The sequence below is a fragment of the Falco biarmicus genome, chromosome 1 (assembly GCF_023638135.1).
Source record: "Falco biarmicus isolate bFalBia1 chromosome 1, bFalBia1.pri, whole genome shotgun sequence".
Classification (NCBI taxonomy): Eukaryota; Metazoa; Chordata; class Aves; order Falconiformes; family Falconidae; genus Falco; species Falco biarmicus.
In genome coordinates, this window is record NC_079288.1 from 60,757,516 (window position 1) to 60,777,882 (window position 20,367).

At 48.3% G+C, this 20,367-nt stretch overlaps 1 protein-coding gene and 1 long non-coding RNA gene across 7 annotated transcripts in view; one reads left to right on the forward strand and one right to left on the reverse strand.

Moving 5' to 3' along the window:
- Nucleotides 1-1,023: 1,023 nt before the first annotated feature.
- On the forward strand, nt 1,024-16,100 carry LOC130144799 (uncharacterized). The gene is made up of 3 exons (XR_008820245.1): nt 1,024-1,146; nt 3,479-3,698; nt 15,044-16,100. It is a non-coding gene; the product is annotated as an uncharacterized LOC130144799 (long non-coding RNA).
- Nucleotides 16,101-17,451: 1,351 nt separating this feature from the next.
- SLC20A2 (solute carrier family 20 member 2) overlaps nt 17,452-20,367 on the reverse strand; it is a 59,051-nt gene continuing 56,135 nt past the window's right edge. For 5 of the 6 annotated variants that reach the window (XM_056328882.1, XM_056328913.1, XM_056328899.1 and 2 more), the window contains one exon: nt 17,452-19,153. In XM_056328882.1, coding sequence (XP_056184857.1) covers nt 18,989-19,153 — 165 coding nt within the window. In that variant the 3' untranslated portion in view covers nt 17,452-18,988. The remainder of the gene's footprint in view (nt 19,154-20,367) is intronic. The other variant, XR_008820237.1, reaches the window with a different exon arrangement.

Consider the following 20,367-nt stretch of genomic DNA (forward strand, 5'->3'; position numbering starts at 1 on the left):
GTGCATTAGAGTCCAGTGCTCGTTAGTGGCTGCTTTTTGATCTCGCTGCTTGCTGTGCTGCTTATCTTACTGCGCTGTGCCCGGGAACACTCTGATAACAGCGATGGCGATGTGCCTGGGCTGGCAGGTGGCCAGGGCACCGCTGCTGTTCCTGTGCTGCCGGACTGGACAGGCTGGAGCTCCAGTGTGAGCTCGAGCTGAAGGGACTGTGACCTGTGGATGAGTCCACGTGGGAGCAGGACGCCCCAAAGTGTCTGTAGCCGTGGCTGTGTCTGTGCTGCAGCAGGTGTACCCCTGAAGAGACTCTGGTTCATAGATGAGGCTCCACTTGGAGTGGGGTCTGTACACCTATCTTGTTTATATTTGCAGTAGTGATGGCAGCACAAGAATTAGGCATGTAATAAACTTACAGAAGCAATAGGAAGGATTATGCAAGAATGCCTTGGAGTTAAGCCCTGGAGTTAAAAAAAAAGGGGGAGTGGGGAGTACATTTCATAGTATGATGTGCAAGATCATACAGTTTTGAAATCATAGGAAGGCACTCAAATAGCTTATCTGATGAAAGTGACAAAGGAGGATAGCTGGAGTTTTAGAAGAACCACAGGATAAACAGAAGCGAAGAATAAGATGTGGCTGTCAGAAAATATAATCCTAGATGTTTTGGACAATATATTCTTACTGTAGACATGTAATAAGTGCAAGCATCGCACTGAATTTTGTTAATCTTTCTTTACACAGATATATATATAGAATATATATATATATATAAATAACAAACTCGAATCTGTACAGAAATGATTTCATGAAAATTAAGATCTTACTGAATCTGGCTTGTTTGTAAAGGAAATGAAGTCGGGCAAAGAATAGGGAGGAAAACTAAGTGAAAGGGTGATTGAAAGACAATTAGGTAAAAACTGTTAGTAACTTTAGTCCAGATATTAAGAAAAATTTCAAACCCTCATTCAAGTAAGATTCTGAAGGAGTAGCATCAGTGACGACAAGAACTGGAAACAGCTTTTAGGGTAAAGCTTGATTGTTTCCAAAAGAGATGCTATGGGATAGTTGCCTGCAAGAGGGGAAGACTGGACTCTGGCTCTGAAGGAGATTTCCTCCAGTTCTTTAGCACAGCTACAGCTAAAAGCAGAGGTGAGTTTCACTTGAGCTCTTTCAGAGATGTCACTGCAGGGGGGGGCATGTTAAGTAGTCTGCAGAGATTGCCTTTTTGGTAGTTTCCTCTGTGCTGGTTGTCAACATATTGCAGTACTGTGTATCATGCAAAGAGATTATCTAACCTCATCTTTGCGCTGACTTTGGCTGGTTTAACTGAAAGATTCATTTTTGAGATAACAGTTCATAATTTGCTTAATACTGTTCTCTGCTTCCAAATACCTGGTTTCTCCAGCTTGGAGGCAGAAGTGGTATTATTTGCTATTGAACAACCAAGCTGATATGATCTGCGTTAGCATCGCTGCAGTGGAAAGAAAGTAGTTAAATGATTAGGCTCTTAAGTTATTGCTAAATTCTGCTTGCTTGCTTTTGGTTTGCTCAATAAACTGTATATTGTAGCAATGTGCCCCTAGCATCCTGGGTTGGACATTCAATTACTTGTGACCATAAAAGCTGATAATCTCGTGGCCAATGATGTGCGCAACACTTCCCTTTTCAATTTAACAGAAATTGCTCAACAGTTACAGCACCTTCCTCCCCTTCCACAGGCAGTTCAGCAACACACAGATGCCTGGACAGAAACAGCATTTTCATGAGAGCCATGGCATAAGGGAAACATTTTCAACTCTAGCTAACAATCCAGATCTAATCTAAGTCACCAGGTTTTCCTGGTACTTTCCACAACTGCTATCACCTCAGGGTTTACTGCAGGGCTTCTGCAGCTGGACTAAATGACTCAAACCCAGTTCCTAGTCAGTAATTCATAATCCACAAAGCAGCTGTCACAGGTGGCATTATTTGATGTACTCCAGTGAGCCAAAAAGTACGGGCATAGGAAAACATGGAGTCTGAATTCAGCTTTAAAGGAGGGGTAGCCCAAAGACCAGAACTTTTGATTAATTCCTCCTTATCTCTGTTGAAGGAGAAAGGCTTGACTTTTACCTCCTCTTTTGTGGAGGTGGAAGAAAGAGGACCATATATAAAGTAGGTCATTTAAGGTCAAAATAGGTCAAAGCTGAGTGGGATAACATTCTGAGACCAGTGGGTTTATGCTGCTTCAACCTGCATATAAAAGTTTTCCACCTCTGCGATGTCGAGTTCTCTGGAAAACATACAACAGCAATGCAGACCTGTACTCCATGCTTGTTGGTAGGCGTGGTTAAAACATGTATGCGTGCTGTCTTTAAAAAACATGTATGTACTTTTTTTGTGGCTGCGAAGACATTGAAAATATGTCATTTAAGAATTCACTTCAAAATAACCTAGTAGACTTGTGATACTACATCAACATAGGCTATGTTATTGCAGAGTGATCACTGATCTCCCATGTGGCAGAGTCCGCTAGCACAAAGGCTGTTCATGAAGCCAGCCTATGTTATTATTTACCTTCCATTAGTGCCTGCAAACCTCTATGCATCTGATGCTGTAAAGTGCTGTTTCTAAAGGTTTATATCTAAAGAAACGAGAAAAGGCAGAGAGCTGAAAGTTACTTTGGGGGGAAGATACGGAGTGGTCACAGTCGGGAGCTGAGACTTGCCTGAGATCAGAGCAGTCTATGGAATAGCTTGGAACTGACCATCACCCTCTGGAGACCCAGTCTAGCACTTCACCATGTTAGCTTCCTGCTCACACTTCTGCTGGAGGCCCACGACTCAGGAGCACCTGTCAGAATCTGTGAAACCGTAGATAACCAGTCTGAACTCAGCTCAGTAACAAGTTACCGATCTCAGTTCCAGTAAGAAGAATAAATGTTTCTACTGGCGTGAGTATTCCCCGACTATCCCTTTAGAAAACACCCATTCAGCTGCTGAACCTGCTGGGTATGCACAGCCTGAACTCTGTCTGCCAGGCAGGGCATCGGGAGCGCTGCAGAAGGGATAATGCTAGCATCCAACAGCAGTTACATCCCGTGCAGCTGGCTGGTTCAAGTCTTCCAGTGGGAATCCCTAGAAATGATATTCAAGAGTTTTAGTGCACTAACGGAAAAATCATTACCTTGCACATGGGAGCCTCATTCAAAGTTACAGTTCTTGCTCAAAAAACAAGCTTGAATTTCAAGATCTACTATTAGGTAAAGCTACAAACCCTCAGCGTATCAGCCAGTGGGATTTGACAAAAATAAATGGGAGAAATAGTGCCAGAGGGTGTGATAAGAAGTAAAAAGAAGTCTGCCACAGCAGACTGAAGAACCAGGTAATCTTTACTACCTGATGAAGTACAGCAGGGGTTCATTTCTTACAGCTTAGTGCTTTGTTAAAGTCATCACAACTGTGGCTGCAGCACCATAAGCTGTGTTCTGCTATCATTTCAGGGGAGTCCAGACGCTGTGATGGAAATAGCTTTCCAGGAGCTTGAGGACTTCACCTAATTTGATGGTTTGTTCATATAAACATGAAAGTAATTGACACCATCTTTGTGAATCTAATCATATCTGCCATCATTCAAAGATACAGTGCTGCCTCTCAGTGACTGCTACAAGAGAGACAACATCCTAAGCTGGGAGCTGGGAGGATTTCTTTGTCTTCAATCAGGTATGACAGGATCAATTTGCATTTCTCTGACTGTTTTGAAATGAGACACATTGCCAAGCCGTTTCTAACAGTACTTATTTTCTTAGTGTTTGCTATTTACTAACTGGAAAAGGTGTTATAATAAGTATTTCTTGCTCTACTGGAAAATTTTTATCTCATTTGCAGCAAAATTACTTTGGGGAGGGGGAACTGGAGAAAACCGGGACCTAACAGAAGCGTAGTATTACAGAAAGCTTTTTAGGGTAAAATACAGCTATTGCTTTCAGGATGGTTGGTATGCACGGAGTCTACTTTACCACAGCTCCCTAAGCAAGGCACCCTGCCGTCTCAGCATATGCTGATAGGGGTAACCCCATGGCCAGGCTCTGCCGTGCTCCCTGCAGGAACAGGAACTTGATGGCACCACACAGCTGATAAGCTGCACAGCAGTTGTCACATGAAGGATCTATGGGATGTCCGCTGCTGAGCCAACCACTGTGGCAAAATGACCTTCCTCAGATAAAATAATCTCATTGTAATACCAAAGCACACCTCCACCCCAAAGCTACCCACCTCCAAGGTACTACTACACCTCGCTGGGCATGTGATACCAATCAGTAACGATACGTACGACTAGAGTCACTCAAGCTCAACCTAAATGTGAAGGAAATGGACTAGTCCTGGACTGATGTAAGTCCCAAGGGGGAGAAAGGTTGTCTAAACACCCGAATTACTCAATTCTGATTTAGTGTTCACTAAGTTAGGTCAAGCTGACCCACTCTCTAAGTTGTTAGGAATGAAAGGGCTTCTAAGCAAGGTAGTCAGCCCTAGGAAGGATGAGAAAGAAGCCTTCAAGTGAGGAAAGTTCTGGCTGCACATTTGGCAGGGTCACAGCTGCACAGGGTACTCACAGAGGCAGCAGACACTGCCGGGGTCCAGCCCTGTCCCCAGCCCCAGGGCTGCTGGTCATAGGTCTATGCCACCACTGCTGCTGCTGCATGGGGCAGGTTTGCACACAGATCCCGGCTCTCACCCACTCTCCCAGGGAGAAATGGGATGTTTCTGGCGTCTCTCTCCCATTTCTCCTTCCCCTCCCATTGCAGATGCACAGCACCAGGGAGCCACTGCCAAAAACGCTGGCAAGGGGCCAGGAAGAGCTGCCCATGCCTGAGAGGTTTGCAGGGGCAGCAGCTCTGGGGGCTTTTTGGCCCATGCCATGCCACTGGGAGCTCTGACTGTCCCACACCTTTCCCTGTGTGGGGAGAGAGGGATGGAGCCCCAGCCATGCCAGGAATCGCTCCAGCTGGAGTGACCCACGAGGTGTGGATCCCCCAGGAAGAAGCTGGGCTGCCTGCTCTGGGGCCGGTGCTGCCACCTGCCCTGCACAAGGCTGGGGCCAGCGCTGCCTGCACCCACCCGGCTCTGCTCACCCAGGCACTGCGCAGCTCCAGCTCCGTTGCTGCTGCCCAATTTGTTTTGTTTCTGCTCCAGCTCATGGAGGGCTCTGGTTTGTTTGTGGCTCCAGCAGGTTTCAGTTCCAGCTCACAGGCAGCTCCCAAACTTCGGGGACCAACGTAACCAGCCCCCCCACCTCTGGCAGGGGACGACACAAAACCCTCCCAGCCCCTGCACCAGCGGCCCGTCTGGCCCCTGGGTCTGACCCCCGAAACAGCCGACTCGATCCCCGCTTCTGAGCCCACCCGCGCAGGGCCCGGTCTCCGCTGCGGCCCAGGAGCCCGTTTCGAACCCCGGCAGCGCGGCCCTTGGGCCCCGTGTTCAGGCCCGGGACAGGCCCGACCCGGCCCGCGCTGCGGAGCCCCAGCGCCGGCCCCGAGCCCCGAAGCCCTGGCGGGTGCCCGGCAGCCCCGGGCGGCGCTTGGCACCGGCGGGGGCGACCCGCAGCGCGGCCGCTTTAGTCCCCGGCGCCCCGAGCCCCGCGGAGCCCCTGGCAGCGCGGCCGCCCGGCAACCGGCACCCGCCGGCAACCGGCACCCGCCCGCCCCCGCACTGGCCCCGCCGGGGAAGCCGGGCCCGGCCGCTGCCGCCCCGCGGAGCCGAGGAGGGGCGGGGGGACCGGCGGCCGCCGCGGCCCGAACCGCCTGGGCCCCGCCCCCCCGCTCCGGCCGCCCCAAGCGGGGCGGGCGCCGGTACCGGGGCGCCGGGCGGATCCACGGCCCGGGATGCGGTGCCGCAGCCCCGGGGGAGTCTCGGCCCCGGTGTCCGTCTCTCCCCGGGCGGGCGGAGCCCGACGGCTCCGCTGCCCGGCGCGGCGCCGGGGCCGGGCTCCCCCGAGCGTCCCCAGCCCGCCCTCGCCCTCTCCCGCGGCGCCGCGGGCAGGAGCCGCGCTCCAGGGCCGGGCCCCGGGGCCGACGTGCCGCGCTGCCGCCTGCGCGGGGCTCCGGGCACGGTCCCCCCGGGGGCGGGGGGCAGCGGGGGGCCGGTGCCACGGAACCGGCGGCTCCGCACAGCCACCGAGCGGGGGCTGAGAACCGCCCGCACCGCGGCACCGAGCCCCTGAGCACCGACCGGCGACCGGCCCGGGAAGGGGCGTCTCGGCTCTCAGAGCGCCTTTGCCCCTCCCATCCCACACAAACACGGGAGGCCCTGCCCGGTTCCAAGCCCCAAAGCGCAGGACTCGGTCTCTGTTTCCAAGCCCCCAAACTGGCCAAGCGAGCCTGGTTTCAAGCTCCCGCAACACAGGACTTTGTCTATTTCAGTCCCTGAAACTGACCCCAAAAATGCAGGACTCAATTATCTGAGTCCAAAAATTGCCTGAATGGGTCTGGTTTCAAGCACCCAGACACAGGACTTCATTTCAAAGCTTCAAAATTGGCCACCTGAGCCTGGTTTCAAACTCCAAGGATGCAGGACTTGGTGTCCGTTTCCAAACCCTAAAACTGCCCAAATGATCCCGGTTCCAAGCCCCAGCAATGCAGGACTTGGGCTCTGTTTTTCAAGCAGTACACCACAGGAGTTAAGTCTCTGTTTTCAAGACCTTAAACTGCCTAAACAAGCCTGGCTTCAAACCCCCCAAACACAGGACTTAGTCTCTGTTTTTCAAGCCCCCTAAATGCAGGACTTACTCTCTTTTTCTGGGCTCTAAATCTGGTCAGTTTGGAAATTGTAGAAGCCTTACGTGTTGCAATACGAAGACTGAAGAGCAGATGAAAGGAAAATATAAATTCAATTAAAACCTCATCTAAGTCAGCTTCATAATTTTTAAGACAGCGAAGGGAGGTGGGCGATTTCCATTCTACTGCTGCGAGTTACTACTCTGCCATTTAGATTTCTAACACCATTAGCTCTGATCCTCTGAACCTATGCATGGTAACTCAACCTATTACGCGGAGGCCATTAGTCTCACTGATCCCTGGGCCCATTTTCCCCAAGGAAGGTTTTACATACATAAACACAGAGATGCTTGAAAGCTTCTCTGTTTAATAATAAATTATTGGGAAGTAGCTTTCTATGAATTGCAGCCTTTTCATTCATTTTTTTGCAGGCTCAGCACAGGGCTTATAGCAAATATGGCTAGACCATGAGTACATATGCGATGCTGCCTCTAAAACTGCCTTCAGCTTTGAGAACCCTGCCTTGATACAGATACATTAGCAGCAAACGTCAGGCCAACTTCTACAGAAAGTAGGCGCCTGGGCCAATCTGGGTGTGTGGGACTGGGCATCACATTATCCGCATTGAGGGGAACAGAAAAGCTCGTTTAAGGTTTGCTTTCTAAAGAGGAAAGAAAAGTCAGGACGTTACAGCTGAAGAGTAGAGGGTGAATTGCCCTTACCCTGAACCAGCGTTGCAGTCACCGGAGCATGACAAGAGACAGGCCTGTGCGCTGCGGTAGGGATGCAGGCAGCGTTTTGGAAGAGGCTGGGAAGTTCTGATGTTCACTGTCTTTGACTACCTTAAAGCACAGCCTCTACTTCCCACACGGTACTGTCCGAGCCTCCCATGCCTTAGCCATGCCTTCACGCACCAGTAGGTTTACTTCTCCAACAGCATTTGAAGTGAGGAGAGAATAACTGCAATTTTTATAATGAACACTTTCAGATGTGCGTTTATTTTTAGTGAATGCCTTGTTCCTCCCTCCTTTCCTTGTTTTCTCAGGTAATTGGGTACACATCTCCTGCTAAATAACCTTTCATTCTTTGCCATTGTCTTCTGATGACCTTTTCCCAGTCGCTCACACTTTCTTGGAGTTTAAAAAGTCTGCCAGTATGCAATATGTTTTTCTGTTTGGTTTATGATACTAACAATGAAATTCCGCTCCCCCCCCCCTTTTTTTTTTTTTTTAGTTTTCCTGGACTAAAGATTACATAGTGTGCAAATACAGTCACTTTAAAATCTTTGCAAAATCTGATTTTTTCCTCTAGCCATTTAAACTGTTGGAAGCAACGTTCCTCTATTTGATATATGGTGTATTGCCACTTCCTCTCTTCCTCTGCTTCCCTGTCTCCAGCTCCGTGTAAATATTGACAGTAAAGAGAATACCACACTTGAATATTTCAGCATGCCAGTATTACAGATACTCCCCAGAGTAAATGAGGCCCCTCCTTATGCTCCTGTGACTTTTTTGCTGGGGAGGTTGGCTGTGGGTGAGAACACAAATACAGGCAGCTATCCCAGCTCAGCTGACCGTGGAAAACTGGTCACAATTAGTGAAGGGAAAAAAAAAAAAGAGGAAAGCTGGATGTTTTCTAGTGCTTTTGACAGTGAGAATGAGCTGCTTTGGAACAGAGGTTTGTTTTGTTAGCTTTTAGGAAGTAAATGATTGTGGTTCTGATTCAAGCATCTCTGTGTTACTAACCACAAATTACTGATGCTCTCCAAAGGATCTTTCAGCTATTGCTCGCATTGTTCTTTTTCCTTGACATTTTCCTGTTCTGTTATTTCAAATGTCTGCTTCAACATGGCTGTGACTACCCTCTAACCACACACTATTTGTCTGAACGGAGTTGCACTCTAACACCACTGTTACCTTTTTTTGTCAGAGGAAGCAGGCAGTGTTGAGAGGTCTTTGGCATCAGGCAACATCCAAGGGAAAATTTGTTTGAGAGTGAAGTTCAGGGTCACCACAAAAGAAATTCAGCCTGTTTTTGTGTTTTTGGAAGGTAACTTAGTCTCAATAATTTTAAAGAATCTTTACCTAATCTGAATGTTAGCCAGGCAGACTATTATTGTTATTCATGGTACAGGGCAGTATTAAAATGCCGAGCGCTTACTCTTCTGCAGTTTTTCCTGTTCTATTCAGCAAATACTGGAAAGTTATAATTAAGATGGAGAAAAAAAAAAGAAATTAATGAAATTGCACTGCATTCATCTCAGATGCATCAAACAAATGTTGAAAGTCTGGAACAAGTGCAATTGCCAGAAGTAGTTCTGCAAAGGGCAATAGCTGCTGCTCAGCTCCACCAGAATGGAAAATGCAACGGTAACTCATAAGGGCTATGTGAGATAAAAGCAAACATGCCAAGCTAGTCTGAAACCTCACAGATCCGCTTTGTGATGCTCTTGGTTTTGCCATCCACCACAGTTTGGGCTAGGGAAAGAGTGGGTTTGTACAATGTACATGCTTGTATGCTCTGAGGCATATTGCCTAACACCGTATTTGTAAAGGTATTTAGGGACAGTTAACTTCCAGTGATTTTACTGAGTATGGGTGCCTTAGCAGCTCTTGAAGTATGACCTTTCACTTGTATGCGCTCAAGTTACCAGGATATATATAAAGGCAGTAAAACATGTCCTCATTAGTAACATAGGGATTGATGCATTGAGGTTTGAGATACTGAGATAGTTTGCGGATGGAAGGGGTGTAGGTCTCTGAGAAATCCCCAACAAGGATTCTTCATGTACCTAAATTAATCCCTTCTTATCCCTGACCCCAGTCAGACACTTCTGTACCAAACTCATCAGCTCCAGCATGGGTGGAAGCAATGCAAGGAGGAAAACAGAGGATGTCCTGGCGTTCCCATGCAGGTGTCCAGGTCTTTCACCACCGAGGCACTACCAGCAGGTCCTGGATGACAGTGGCAGTTTCCCTTAGGGCTGGATTGAGCTACATTGAAACCAGCATCATCTGTCTGAACAGGTCAAGCTGCTCATCAGCTCCTCAGAAGGGTCATTCAAGAGCTGCGTTGTTCTGTTATGCGGGACACACCCCCTGCTGTAGGACCATTAGGGCCTTTGGCAGACTTTGAAAAGGGGAGGTTTTTATACTGCTTTAACAGACATTTTCCCCTATAGTTATGTGCTCAGTAACCCCAGACACTAAGCTCTTTCCCACCTAGTGTTGCGGTGGCATGTCTGTCACTTGCTATTTATGGATAAAGAGGTGGCATTTCAGGGGACACCAAGTCTCCTGTGTTTAATAGGCTTAAGCTAGAGGATCAGTGCTTCGCCAGGCTCTTTCTGGCTGTGCCGCTTGATGGCAGACTTGCATTAGCACACAGCAGGCTGAAGGCAGGACAAATCAACAAGCAAATCCTGTCCATTTGTTTTGCATCATGAATGTACCTGTTTAATTGATTAAAGGAACCTAACACTGTAGTATTGAGCAGGAGTAAGCAGGGCATACAAAACAATTACAGCAAGAAAGCCCTGTATTTTTCAATTTTGGTCCCAGATATTGTCTGGATAATTAATTACTTTCTCATTCTTCCAGTAAGTTTGGTAAGAAATTTGCCTTTGTCTTACTGAGCCTTTTCTTCTAAGGGTGGCAGATTTTTCTTGCCCGGTATTTTCTCCTTTGTCTATCAGGTTTGTAGCAGGTTTGTTCATTGCATGTGTCCATGCATGGCTCAGGGTTTTCTTCTGTCCTTTTGGTTCAATAGCAGCAATGAATTGCTACCAAAGCTAAACAATGATACCTTCTGTTTGGCTAGACAGTAAATGGGTATTCATTGATGACCTCTGAGAAAAAGAATTGATGATCCAACTTCATATCAAAGGAACATTCTCCAGTGGGCTATATGAGGTTAACAAATGAATGTATGTTATCACATGCCACTTATCTCTAGATGTTTATAAATACAGCAGCAAGAGCTCCGGATGGTTACAGGCCACAGGTAGAAACAACTTGCTGGCCTGTTGGCTTTTATGACTTCATAAAGAATGTATTAAAAATTATTAGCTCTTACACTGGCAAATGGAACTGACCAGGATCTGAAGTTAAAATGTTGCAGGGACTGGAGTGGAATCTTCAGAGGGTGGCTGGCTGATACAGGAGCATCTTCTGTTCAAGAGCTGGGATCCAAGTTCTGAATGAGAACCTCAAGGGGAAGACTGGAAGCATCTCTGTACACATGATGGGAGTGCCATTGGATCCTTGGATTTACCGAGGCCCAAATCCCACAGTCTTTTTCAAAAAAACCCCAAACTTTACCTGGTCCACAAAGCAGTTGCTAACAATCTTTCCTGCCCATGACTTGAACTGTCTGATCCCTTGCTTTGACACTTCACCAGCTCCCCAAGGAAGACCCAGTTAGTGAGCACAGACTTCTTGCCTTTGTTCTGTAGTTACATTTAACATTTTGAATTTGTTCCCCTGCTTCTCCAACATTCCTTCCCCACTCCTTCAAATGCATGGGTAAAAGATGGGCTAGAGGTTTAAACCAGGGAGAGCTCGTGCTTTTTATTCTGCCTGGAACAGCGGAGGAGCAGAATAGAGTGGAAGCCTCACAAATAAGTGTCATGGGTAGGCAGCACCTGAGAGGTTTTGAAGCATGTACTGTCCTGACTTCCTCCATTACCCACTGAATTGCATTGGCAGCGATAATTGCAGCTTCAGGAAAAATAACTGCTAAACAACGATAGCAGCAAAGCCCTACAGCCTTTCTCAATTAAATTAAGTGGAAATTTAGTCCTTGAGTACTACTACTGAAACTGTCTGAGCAGAATAAGAGCAAGCACCCTGGTGGGCTGGAGGATAGTTTAGGGCAGGAGAAACTCTGCTCGCTTTGCTCTCTGACCATCCTTCCTACAGCGCCCACCTCTGTCCCGTATCTAATGGTGGTATGAGAATAAAAGCAACACTGCAGGTTGGATCTACTCTTAACAGAGGCCATGTAGGCTGGTGAATTTAGGAAGGGCCACTGTCATCTCTGTAGCCATCATTTCCCTTCTGGTTCTGCAGCAGCAGCTTGTACTGCCACCACTTATTCACCTGTCTCTGCCACAACCTCTTGACCTTTGAAGGCTATTTTGGTATTGCTAGCGTGTCCTTTCTACCTCATTTATTTCTACCCTTTCTGCTTATCCAGGTACTTGCAGCTTTTATCAACATCATCTGCAAACATCTCGTGTTTGTTAACTGGTCTTACAAACTCGAGTCTTTTGTAGAAGCAGAAAATCTTGTCTCTATACATTCCTGTGTGAAGGGAAACTGGAGTCACTTTCAGTAACCAAGGAAGTACCTTTATGCTGATTTGATTTAAACAACCCAACATTAAAGAACAAAGCAAACAAGTCTCTGTCATGAGACTCAGTGAATCCAGGAGATCTTTTCCAAATGATATCTAAGAGCATTTACTTCAGCCTTCACAAAGGGGAGCTCTTCCTCTGGGATATCTGGGATAAAGATGGGACAGGAAGGACAAGGTTTTATGGAAGAGAACAGCCTGCAAATTGTTATAGCCTTTTAACCTCTTTCTGCAGTGCTTAGAGACAATAACCCAAATAAGTAGAAAGGTTCGTAGCCAGCCTTCACATAATGTAACTTTTAAGGAGTGCTGCCTCAAAGTGATGCTCTCACTTTAGTACCTATGAAATGAAGGCCATGCAAAAAATAAGGAAGGTGAGATTAGTATGTTTTCCATTGCCACTAAAAGAGTAATTTCTGCAACTCTGAGTATTCACCTGTTTGCAGGTGAATGCAGCTTGCAAGACAGTGTGTGGGTTGGCATTCGGAGTTTGAGGTGACTCGTATCAATGCAAGTCCCTTGATGGAAAACAGCAGCATGTGCATTGCGAGGATAGGCAGCAGTGGCACGGCAGAATAATAGTGACTTCTGAAGGGAAGGGTCTGCTCAGCCCGCTGGAGACAGTTTATTTAGGTCAGTCCGCAGGGACACGGGCACCAGCCGGTGCGGGGGAAGACAGACCGATTTCTCCCCTCCGCTTCCTTGTAGCCTGCCTGGGTTAAGGGTCCCTACCCCTGGCCCAGAGGCTGTCCCCAGTGGGAAGTCAGGAGGTTTTAACCCTAATAACATTTTTGGCAGGGGACAGTATTACTTCCCTCCTTGCATGCATCAGGCCTTCCATGAAGCACAGGACTGGATGGGTGCAGCATCTCTGCTGCTCAGGGCAGAAGGGGGGATGAGGACATGGCCTCTCACTGCCTCCCTTGGTCAGGCAATTCACATTCACTACAGCACAGGTACGTGACAGAGCTGGACACAGATTTCAGCATCCAAATTGTTCACGGTGCTTCAAAAAACTATCTACAGCTCTGGAAAGCAGGCAGACATGGCACATGGCTGTGACCTAAGAAAATGATGCATTCACTTTTGTCTACCATCCAAAGCTTGTCCACTGAGTTGGATTTGTGCCGTTCTCTCCATAAGGTGACCAAGCTCTTCACAGTGCTGGGGTCTAGCCTGACGTTTCCTTCTCCCTTTCAACATCATTTCTTGCGCCAGTTCCCCATTGCTTTTGGTGTATTTTGAGCAGCACTTAACCCCAGCACTCTGTGACAGGCACTTTATCAGTGTAACAAAGCGTCTCTGGTCTTGTGGGAAACAGAAGTTGTCATCTGTGTGGAAGCAGCCAAGACTTAGTACAGGTTGTCACACAGAGTCAGAGGCTGAGAAGAGAGAACTTGTCAGCTTTACCTTGATAAGCCCATGAGTGTGAAAGACATGCCACACGTAATTTCCATTACAGAGATCACCAGGAATCTATCAGAAGCATGAACAAGCAGAAGGAGTCAGGCATGCAGAAAATTATTCAGACCAGAAACCCCAGGCAGTTCCAGGTGTGCCTGCTTTCCACAGGAATCAAGAGGATTCTCAACATTGTCTTTTCCACTTAGTTAGGACCACTTTCCTGGTTCACTTGAAAACAGTGTACAATGTTCTCCTTGTCTTTTTTTTCCCTGACACTGGCAACCCCATCTGCAGGTATCCTCTCCTTTTGTGCTGGAGGAGGAGGGATACGGACTGTTGGTGGAGCTGGCTTTCAGAGGCCGAGAACCCCAGCTGTCCTTACAGTGAGAGACCAGGAATGAGGATCCTGTTCTTTAGCAGCAGCTCCAGCTCTATAGCTGCACGAACCACTCAGCACAGGAACGGGCACGCGCCGTGCTGCTGTGCAGGCAGGAGCTGGCTGCGACTTGGTGATGAAGAGGACAGGCCACCAGCTGGACACCGACCACTGCTTTTCCACCCCCTGAAGCACACCAATGAACAATGATCTACAGTAAATATTTGCACTGTGGCACCACTGCCAAGCAGTAGCAGATGTCACACCCTTGAATTTGGGGTTTCTATCAGATGAGAAGTCAGTATTTGAGGCACCTATTTGTACAGCAGTCTAATTCGTGCTTGCACCAGCCTACAGTGAAAGAGGTCATGGAAGGAAAGACTCCAGAGGAAAGCAGGGCAGTAAATGGGCTAAAGCAGGTTTGTCCATCCCCCCTCCCTGTACACATGCCCCACTGCTGGCCATTAGGACCCTTGCAGCTCAGCAGCCTTCTTGCAACTAACTTGAGTCCAGCTAAGAGATTAAGGCTCATCTGCCTGAAGCTGGCTGTTCGGTGTCAGCTGAGGGAGATGCAAGGAGCTATGCAACTCATGTTTGTGCTCAGTTTTCAGGCACAAATTTTTAAAACAAAGCCAATTGCAGTTAAGGAAACAAACTTCTCTTCCTTGCATTCATCGCCTCACAGAAAAAGCTTCTGCACCTAGAAGCTGGTACAGCACAGCATCTGTACAAGTTAAAAATACCATTTCATTTAGGAAAAGTAATGCCCTTTTGAAAACTGCAATTAGTTGAAAAAGTGATGCAATATGCATACAAGATCATCTTTCAGACCAGTGTTACCCCCACAGTGTTTGTTCATCAATACATGCTAAAATAGCATCACTGTAAAAGTTCAGCAGCCCAGTTTGAAGAACTAAAGTCAGATAATGGTTAATTTTGCAAGACAAGTAGAAGCAAAGTCTGCTTGTGTCAATCAGTATGAAAATGTAATTTATTTCACTGCAACAGAAATCAATTTTTCTCCTAGGATCCAAGATAACCAAATATCACACAGTCAGTTTAATTAGTTTCTGATATTTGTACAACTTCACCTTTAAACTCTGGAAAAAGCACAGTTCACGTGTTTGTTCTTTATAATTCCTCTCTGTTCTGCTTTACAGCTTAAAAGGAGGCGGCTTACAAAGCTTCACAGCGGCAGTAAAATCTTACTCAAATTCAGACTTTCTTCTGGCAACCAGGAGATGGAATCAATGCTCCATCAGATCCATCGGGCCATCTCATTAGTGTCACTAAAGCAAGCTCAACCAAAGGAAAAGCACAAAACCAGAGCCTTAAACCTTTCAAAGAAACCCTTTTCTCATCAGTTGCCTTACCTAGAGAAACAGCAGCACAGGCTACACAAGACCCATTCCAACAGTTATCTGTTCGCCAAATAAGTGTCTGTCCAAGCCTTTTTTTTGTATTGCTCTGCCATCTGCTCTGCCACTTTGCAGTCCAGGGGCACCCAGGCCCCCAAGCTTGGGCTAGGAGCTCTCGGAAAGCAACCCAAGTCTCTCTACTGCACACAAACAAAGGGTCCTGCACCTCCACGTTGCCCTGCGCCACACATTCCCCAGCTGCATTTTCTGGGCTCTTACACCGCACGCAGCCCTGCAAGACACATTAAGTTACCAGCACCAGAACAAGTCTTGGTACTTGTGGCACGGGCCAAGGGATGCTCAGCCAGTCTGACCAGTCACGAGTGCACAGGGCACTTACCTCGGAGGTCGGGGTCCAGCTGCAGGGTGCTGGAAGACCAGGACTGCTTTCCCCACAGAGGAGGACAAACCACGATGCACCGGTTACCCTGCCACAGCAGCTTCACCAGCGTGGGGCACACTGCCGGACAGCACCAGCAGAGCAGGACTGGTGGCAGTAACAAGTCCCAGCAGCAACGCAGTGACAGTAACCGATAGACAAACATGCAAGGATGAAGTAAATTCCAGGGCAAACTCAGAAGTCTGGCACGTAAGTGGGGTGGAGGCACCAGGAGAGGCTGATGAGGACAATTAGAGCCTATTAGCACCTTCACAGCCTGCCAGCCGGTGCTCCTTCTCAGGCTGGTTTGAGGCAAGGCTTTTACCCCTGATCCATGAGCCACAGTAGACACTAGTTTCCAAAATTCAGACTGCATTTCCTTAGCAAAGAATTTTTACTTTTAATAAATATTTTCATCAAGCTTCTGCCTCTCTTACCTGCTGAGCTGTTTCTTGCCCTCACCTTTCTCGAAAGGTGGGCACCCAGCCCCCGGCAGCCGCATGCCCCCCCCCCAGCACACAGCCAGGTCTGCCACAACCCTGGGGTCCTGTGCCCTGCGCCGGGCTGCGGCCGCACGGCTGGGAGCTGCAGAGGGAAAACCCTCACCATAGCGCTGAGCTCGGCGGGAGCAGCAACCCTGCAGGGCTCTGCTGAGGTCCATCAGCATCTGCTTGCTGAACAGGTCTTGGCTAAACAAGGCTTGGCTCTCAGGCCCCGCTGAGCCACCACGCCGCTGCAAAAATGCAAAACCCCACCAGTCCCGGCCCTGAAAATAGATCTGTACCTACTTTCGTTGCTGCCTGAACGAAAGACGTTTTAACCGTGCTCATATTTGCAGGGCATTTCACCAGCTGTCCTTCCCCTGTGGCAATTCTGCTTCCCTGAGGGTGCAGGACACCTCTGCCGCATGGAGAAAGTCACTTCGGGTTTTCCATCTCTCTCCAGATTAAAGGTTGTTGTATTTGGGGCAGGGCTATTTTGGAGATGCTTCCTTGCTGGCCATTTCCCTCAGAACAGTTTTATTCCTAGACATGTGTGTCGACAGGCGCCCAGCTGTGTGTGCTGGAGAATTACCGCATACCCCACCCCGGTGCCGGCGCAGCGCCCCGCATGCTGCCTGTGTCCGGCGGGGCTGCAGCTGGGTCCCTGCCCTAGAGAAGACAAGTCTGGTTTGTCTCTGTAGATGAAACAAGGTGGCAAGCTGCTGGGCCACCAGGCACGGACTTGTTTATGCAAGCGCTAAGACAGGGTGAGCCCTTCCAGCCTCCTCCACAGGTGCCAAGTTGTCTTTGTGCCTTTACTGGCTGCTCTGGTCACTCAGCCGCTGCTCATCGTCCCACCTGTTTGCCGGTGCTATTGGTACTGTGGCTCTAGGGTTTCAGAGGGGCTGGAAACTGAGTGCCATGGTGTTGCAGCAATGAGGATATTTACAGAGCCCTCGAAAGGAGGGTTAGGGGAGCACCTGGAGCCAGTGAGCACCCGGTGAATACATCCAAAGCAGCCCCCGAGCTCCCAGACCTCACCAGGGTGACAGCCATGAGCCAAGCCCCGGGCAGAGCAAGGGCTGGGCACTGGGGCTGCCGGGATGGCAGGCAGAAAAGGGAGGTTTTGTCAGCACCGCACACAGTGCGGTTACATCCTCACTGACCTCGGCGGACAAAGAACAAAAGGCGGCAGATGCCAAGGAGAAGGTTTTAGCTGCCTGTGGAGCCTTCCCGTTACGGCTGGCACGGCTGAGTAATGCTCAAAAAACCCAAGAGGCAAACAGTGATAGGGGCTGTTTATCTTTTTATTATAAATTTAGTATGAATGACCAATGGAAAAGTCACAATGGAGTACCAAGAACATTTTATCAAAATTTTAGCAGCATTTAAACAGTAATAGATTCCCAACCTCCTCTGGGCACCCCTTGCCCTTTGCTTCCCCACCCACAAAACAGTAACCTTCACCCAAATGTGCTTTCCAAAGCCGTGCAGGGGATGTAGCTAGCCATTTCCCCCTGAGCTGCCGTGAAAAAATTTCATCCCAAATGCTGGTTACCATGCAACCGCCATCCATGCACAGCCAGGCTCCCGTCCCACCCCTGCAGCACAGCGGGAAGCTGCTGAGCTGTGGCGCGGGATGGGACTCGCCAACGGGACCCAGCATCTGCTCGCATCCTTGCCATGCTCCTGACATGCCAGCCCTTGTGCGGGTCAGCACTCCCATGGGCGCCCACACCTTCAACCATACCACCAGGGCTAAGCCCGTTCCCTACCCGCTGCTGCCCTTCGGTTCTGTACCGGGGGGTGCCACGCACCCCACAGTCCGGCTCCTGTACCTGAGAGTGTGTGGTTGTGGCTGGATGGACAGAAAACGAGGAGACTGACGGTCCGTTCTCCTGCTGGAATTGATAGCAGGGCAACCGGGAGCGGAGACTTGAAGGGGAAAGGTAGAAGGTGAGCAGTGACGTACTTCAAATTCAACCCACAAAATGAAGTCAGTCTAATATCAGCTAATGTGGAGAACTGTGGTCTGCCTACTAAGTAACGAGAACTAACTTTTTTGTGCGTGCTTTTTTTTTTTTTAAAGTTACAATAAGACATGAACAGTACTAATCCCAGCCTCGCTGGTGGGAGCTTGGTGAAAACAACATTGAGTTAGAGGTGGGGAAACACAACACACACTCACACGTGTAGACAACGACATAGTATCGGCAAGCTATTCCCCTGCTTCTTTGGTACTTCCTAAACTTTCTTATCCAAAATATATAAGGGAAATGCACCATTTAAAAGTTACTGTTTGTAAGTATTTACACAGCCATAACCATCATGCTATGATACACAAAGATCAATATGATATGAACAAAGTTATTTTATGAAAAGCACTTCTGCACATTTTTATTTTGTTCCAGTATCTTAATAGCTTTAAAAAAATTCATGTGTTATGCAGTCCTGTACCTCGCTTCTTCTTATATCAAATGGACAAGAAACATTTCCTAATCCATACTCTTCTTCAAAAGATTAAAAAATTGCCACCAAAATGATACACTATGTACAAATTTTACTTAATATTAAATTCTAGGCAATTATTTTCACCCCACTGATAATATAACTTAGGTATTGTTACCTACTATATGCATATATATTTCTTTAATATATAAGAAATGGCACCACATCACCATGTCACCAATATGACACATTGTTATGTACAGTAGATAAGAAGTTAGATATGGAAGATGGATCCTCTCTGACTGGTTCTTTCATGGGAACGCTTCTCCCCTGGGTAGTAGCTTGGCCATTTCCCCTTTTCCCAGCGGGGGAGGCTCCTCAGATGTAAGGCAGGATCCCGTACATCAGCAGTGCCATCACTCCAGCGCTGAACAAGCCAGCTACCGGCACAGTCACAAACCATGCCAGGAAGATGTTGCGGAAAAGGCGCCAGTCGACAGCTTTCTTGGAGCGGATCCAGCCGACGGCCACCACGGAGCCAACCTTGGGAGCGTGGGGAAGAGAGAGGGAGACGAGATGTGAGGGGTAGGTCCAAGCAACAGTAACATGCCCACGGCCACACCAATGCCAGTCAGCTGATACCAGCTGATAACAAATGTTCTGAGATAAAGGATCCCCTGATGATACTGATGGCTCTGTTCTGGTGGGGTCACAGGAGGGCGATGCTTCCAGGGTGCTTTAACCTTTATTTTGCAACGATCTCCTGCTTTTCCACAGGCCTCGGGGGCAGCCAAAGGAGAATAAATGTTTGTGGGTTTTTCCCTGCCCTGCTAGCTCCCAGATCGGCCATGAGTGCAACCGAGGCAGCCCTCCACCTGCCCGGCACCTGGCTTAGTCTGTAGGGAAGAGGGCAAGCATCCACGGAGTCTGGCCAGGCTTTGGTCTAAATGATAAAAACCCTGGGGAAGTTGTTTTTGAGGCTCTGCTGGAGAGTGTGGCATGGGGCCAGCTGCGATAGCTAGTATGGTTCCTGTCCCACTTGCCTGTTTGTTCTCTTGCTGGTTTGGGATGTCCTGCCTGTTCACCCAAGCAGCTGCTGAACTTCTGCAGCTTATAGTCTCACATATGGAGCTGACTCCAAACCGCACCTATGTATTTCAATACTGTGGGCTATAAACAGCAATGGCAATGTAAGCAGCTAAGCTCACCCTGGAACAGTGATGGTAACTTGGCAGGGGGCAGACAGACCATGCAAGGTTAGATCCAGTACAGCTGCCTACATCAAACTCACCAGCCCAAGCCTTCTGAGAAAAAAAACAGCCCTTCTGGACCACCCAGCCAAGCAAAGCACCCAGAGCTAAAATCCTCCTTGTGGAAAAAGACATCAGCCTGATGCTATGGGGCATGCAAACTGCATGGACATCAAGAAGCCTGGCTTCAGGTGGGCAATGGATAAACCACCAAAATATCCTTCAAAGGCACTGCTGCCAGGGCAGCTGGGTAGGTCAGTGTTTTTGAAGACAAACACGCTGTGGCATGGGCAAAGCTACAACCTTTTCTTCCTTCAAATGTATTTTCAGTTAATGAGCTCGGCTATAAACCCAGCCGATATATATATATATTTTTTTTAAGAAGGAAACTGGACTGAGAAAAACATTTCCAGTACAAAATGATGCAAAAACTTCAAAAACGCTGCATTCTTACTGCCCTGGAAGTGGCCCTCCATGCTGTTAACGACAATGTGTAAATCAGTGAAA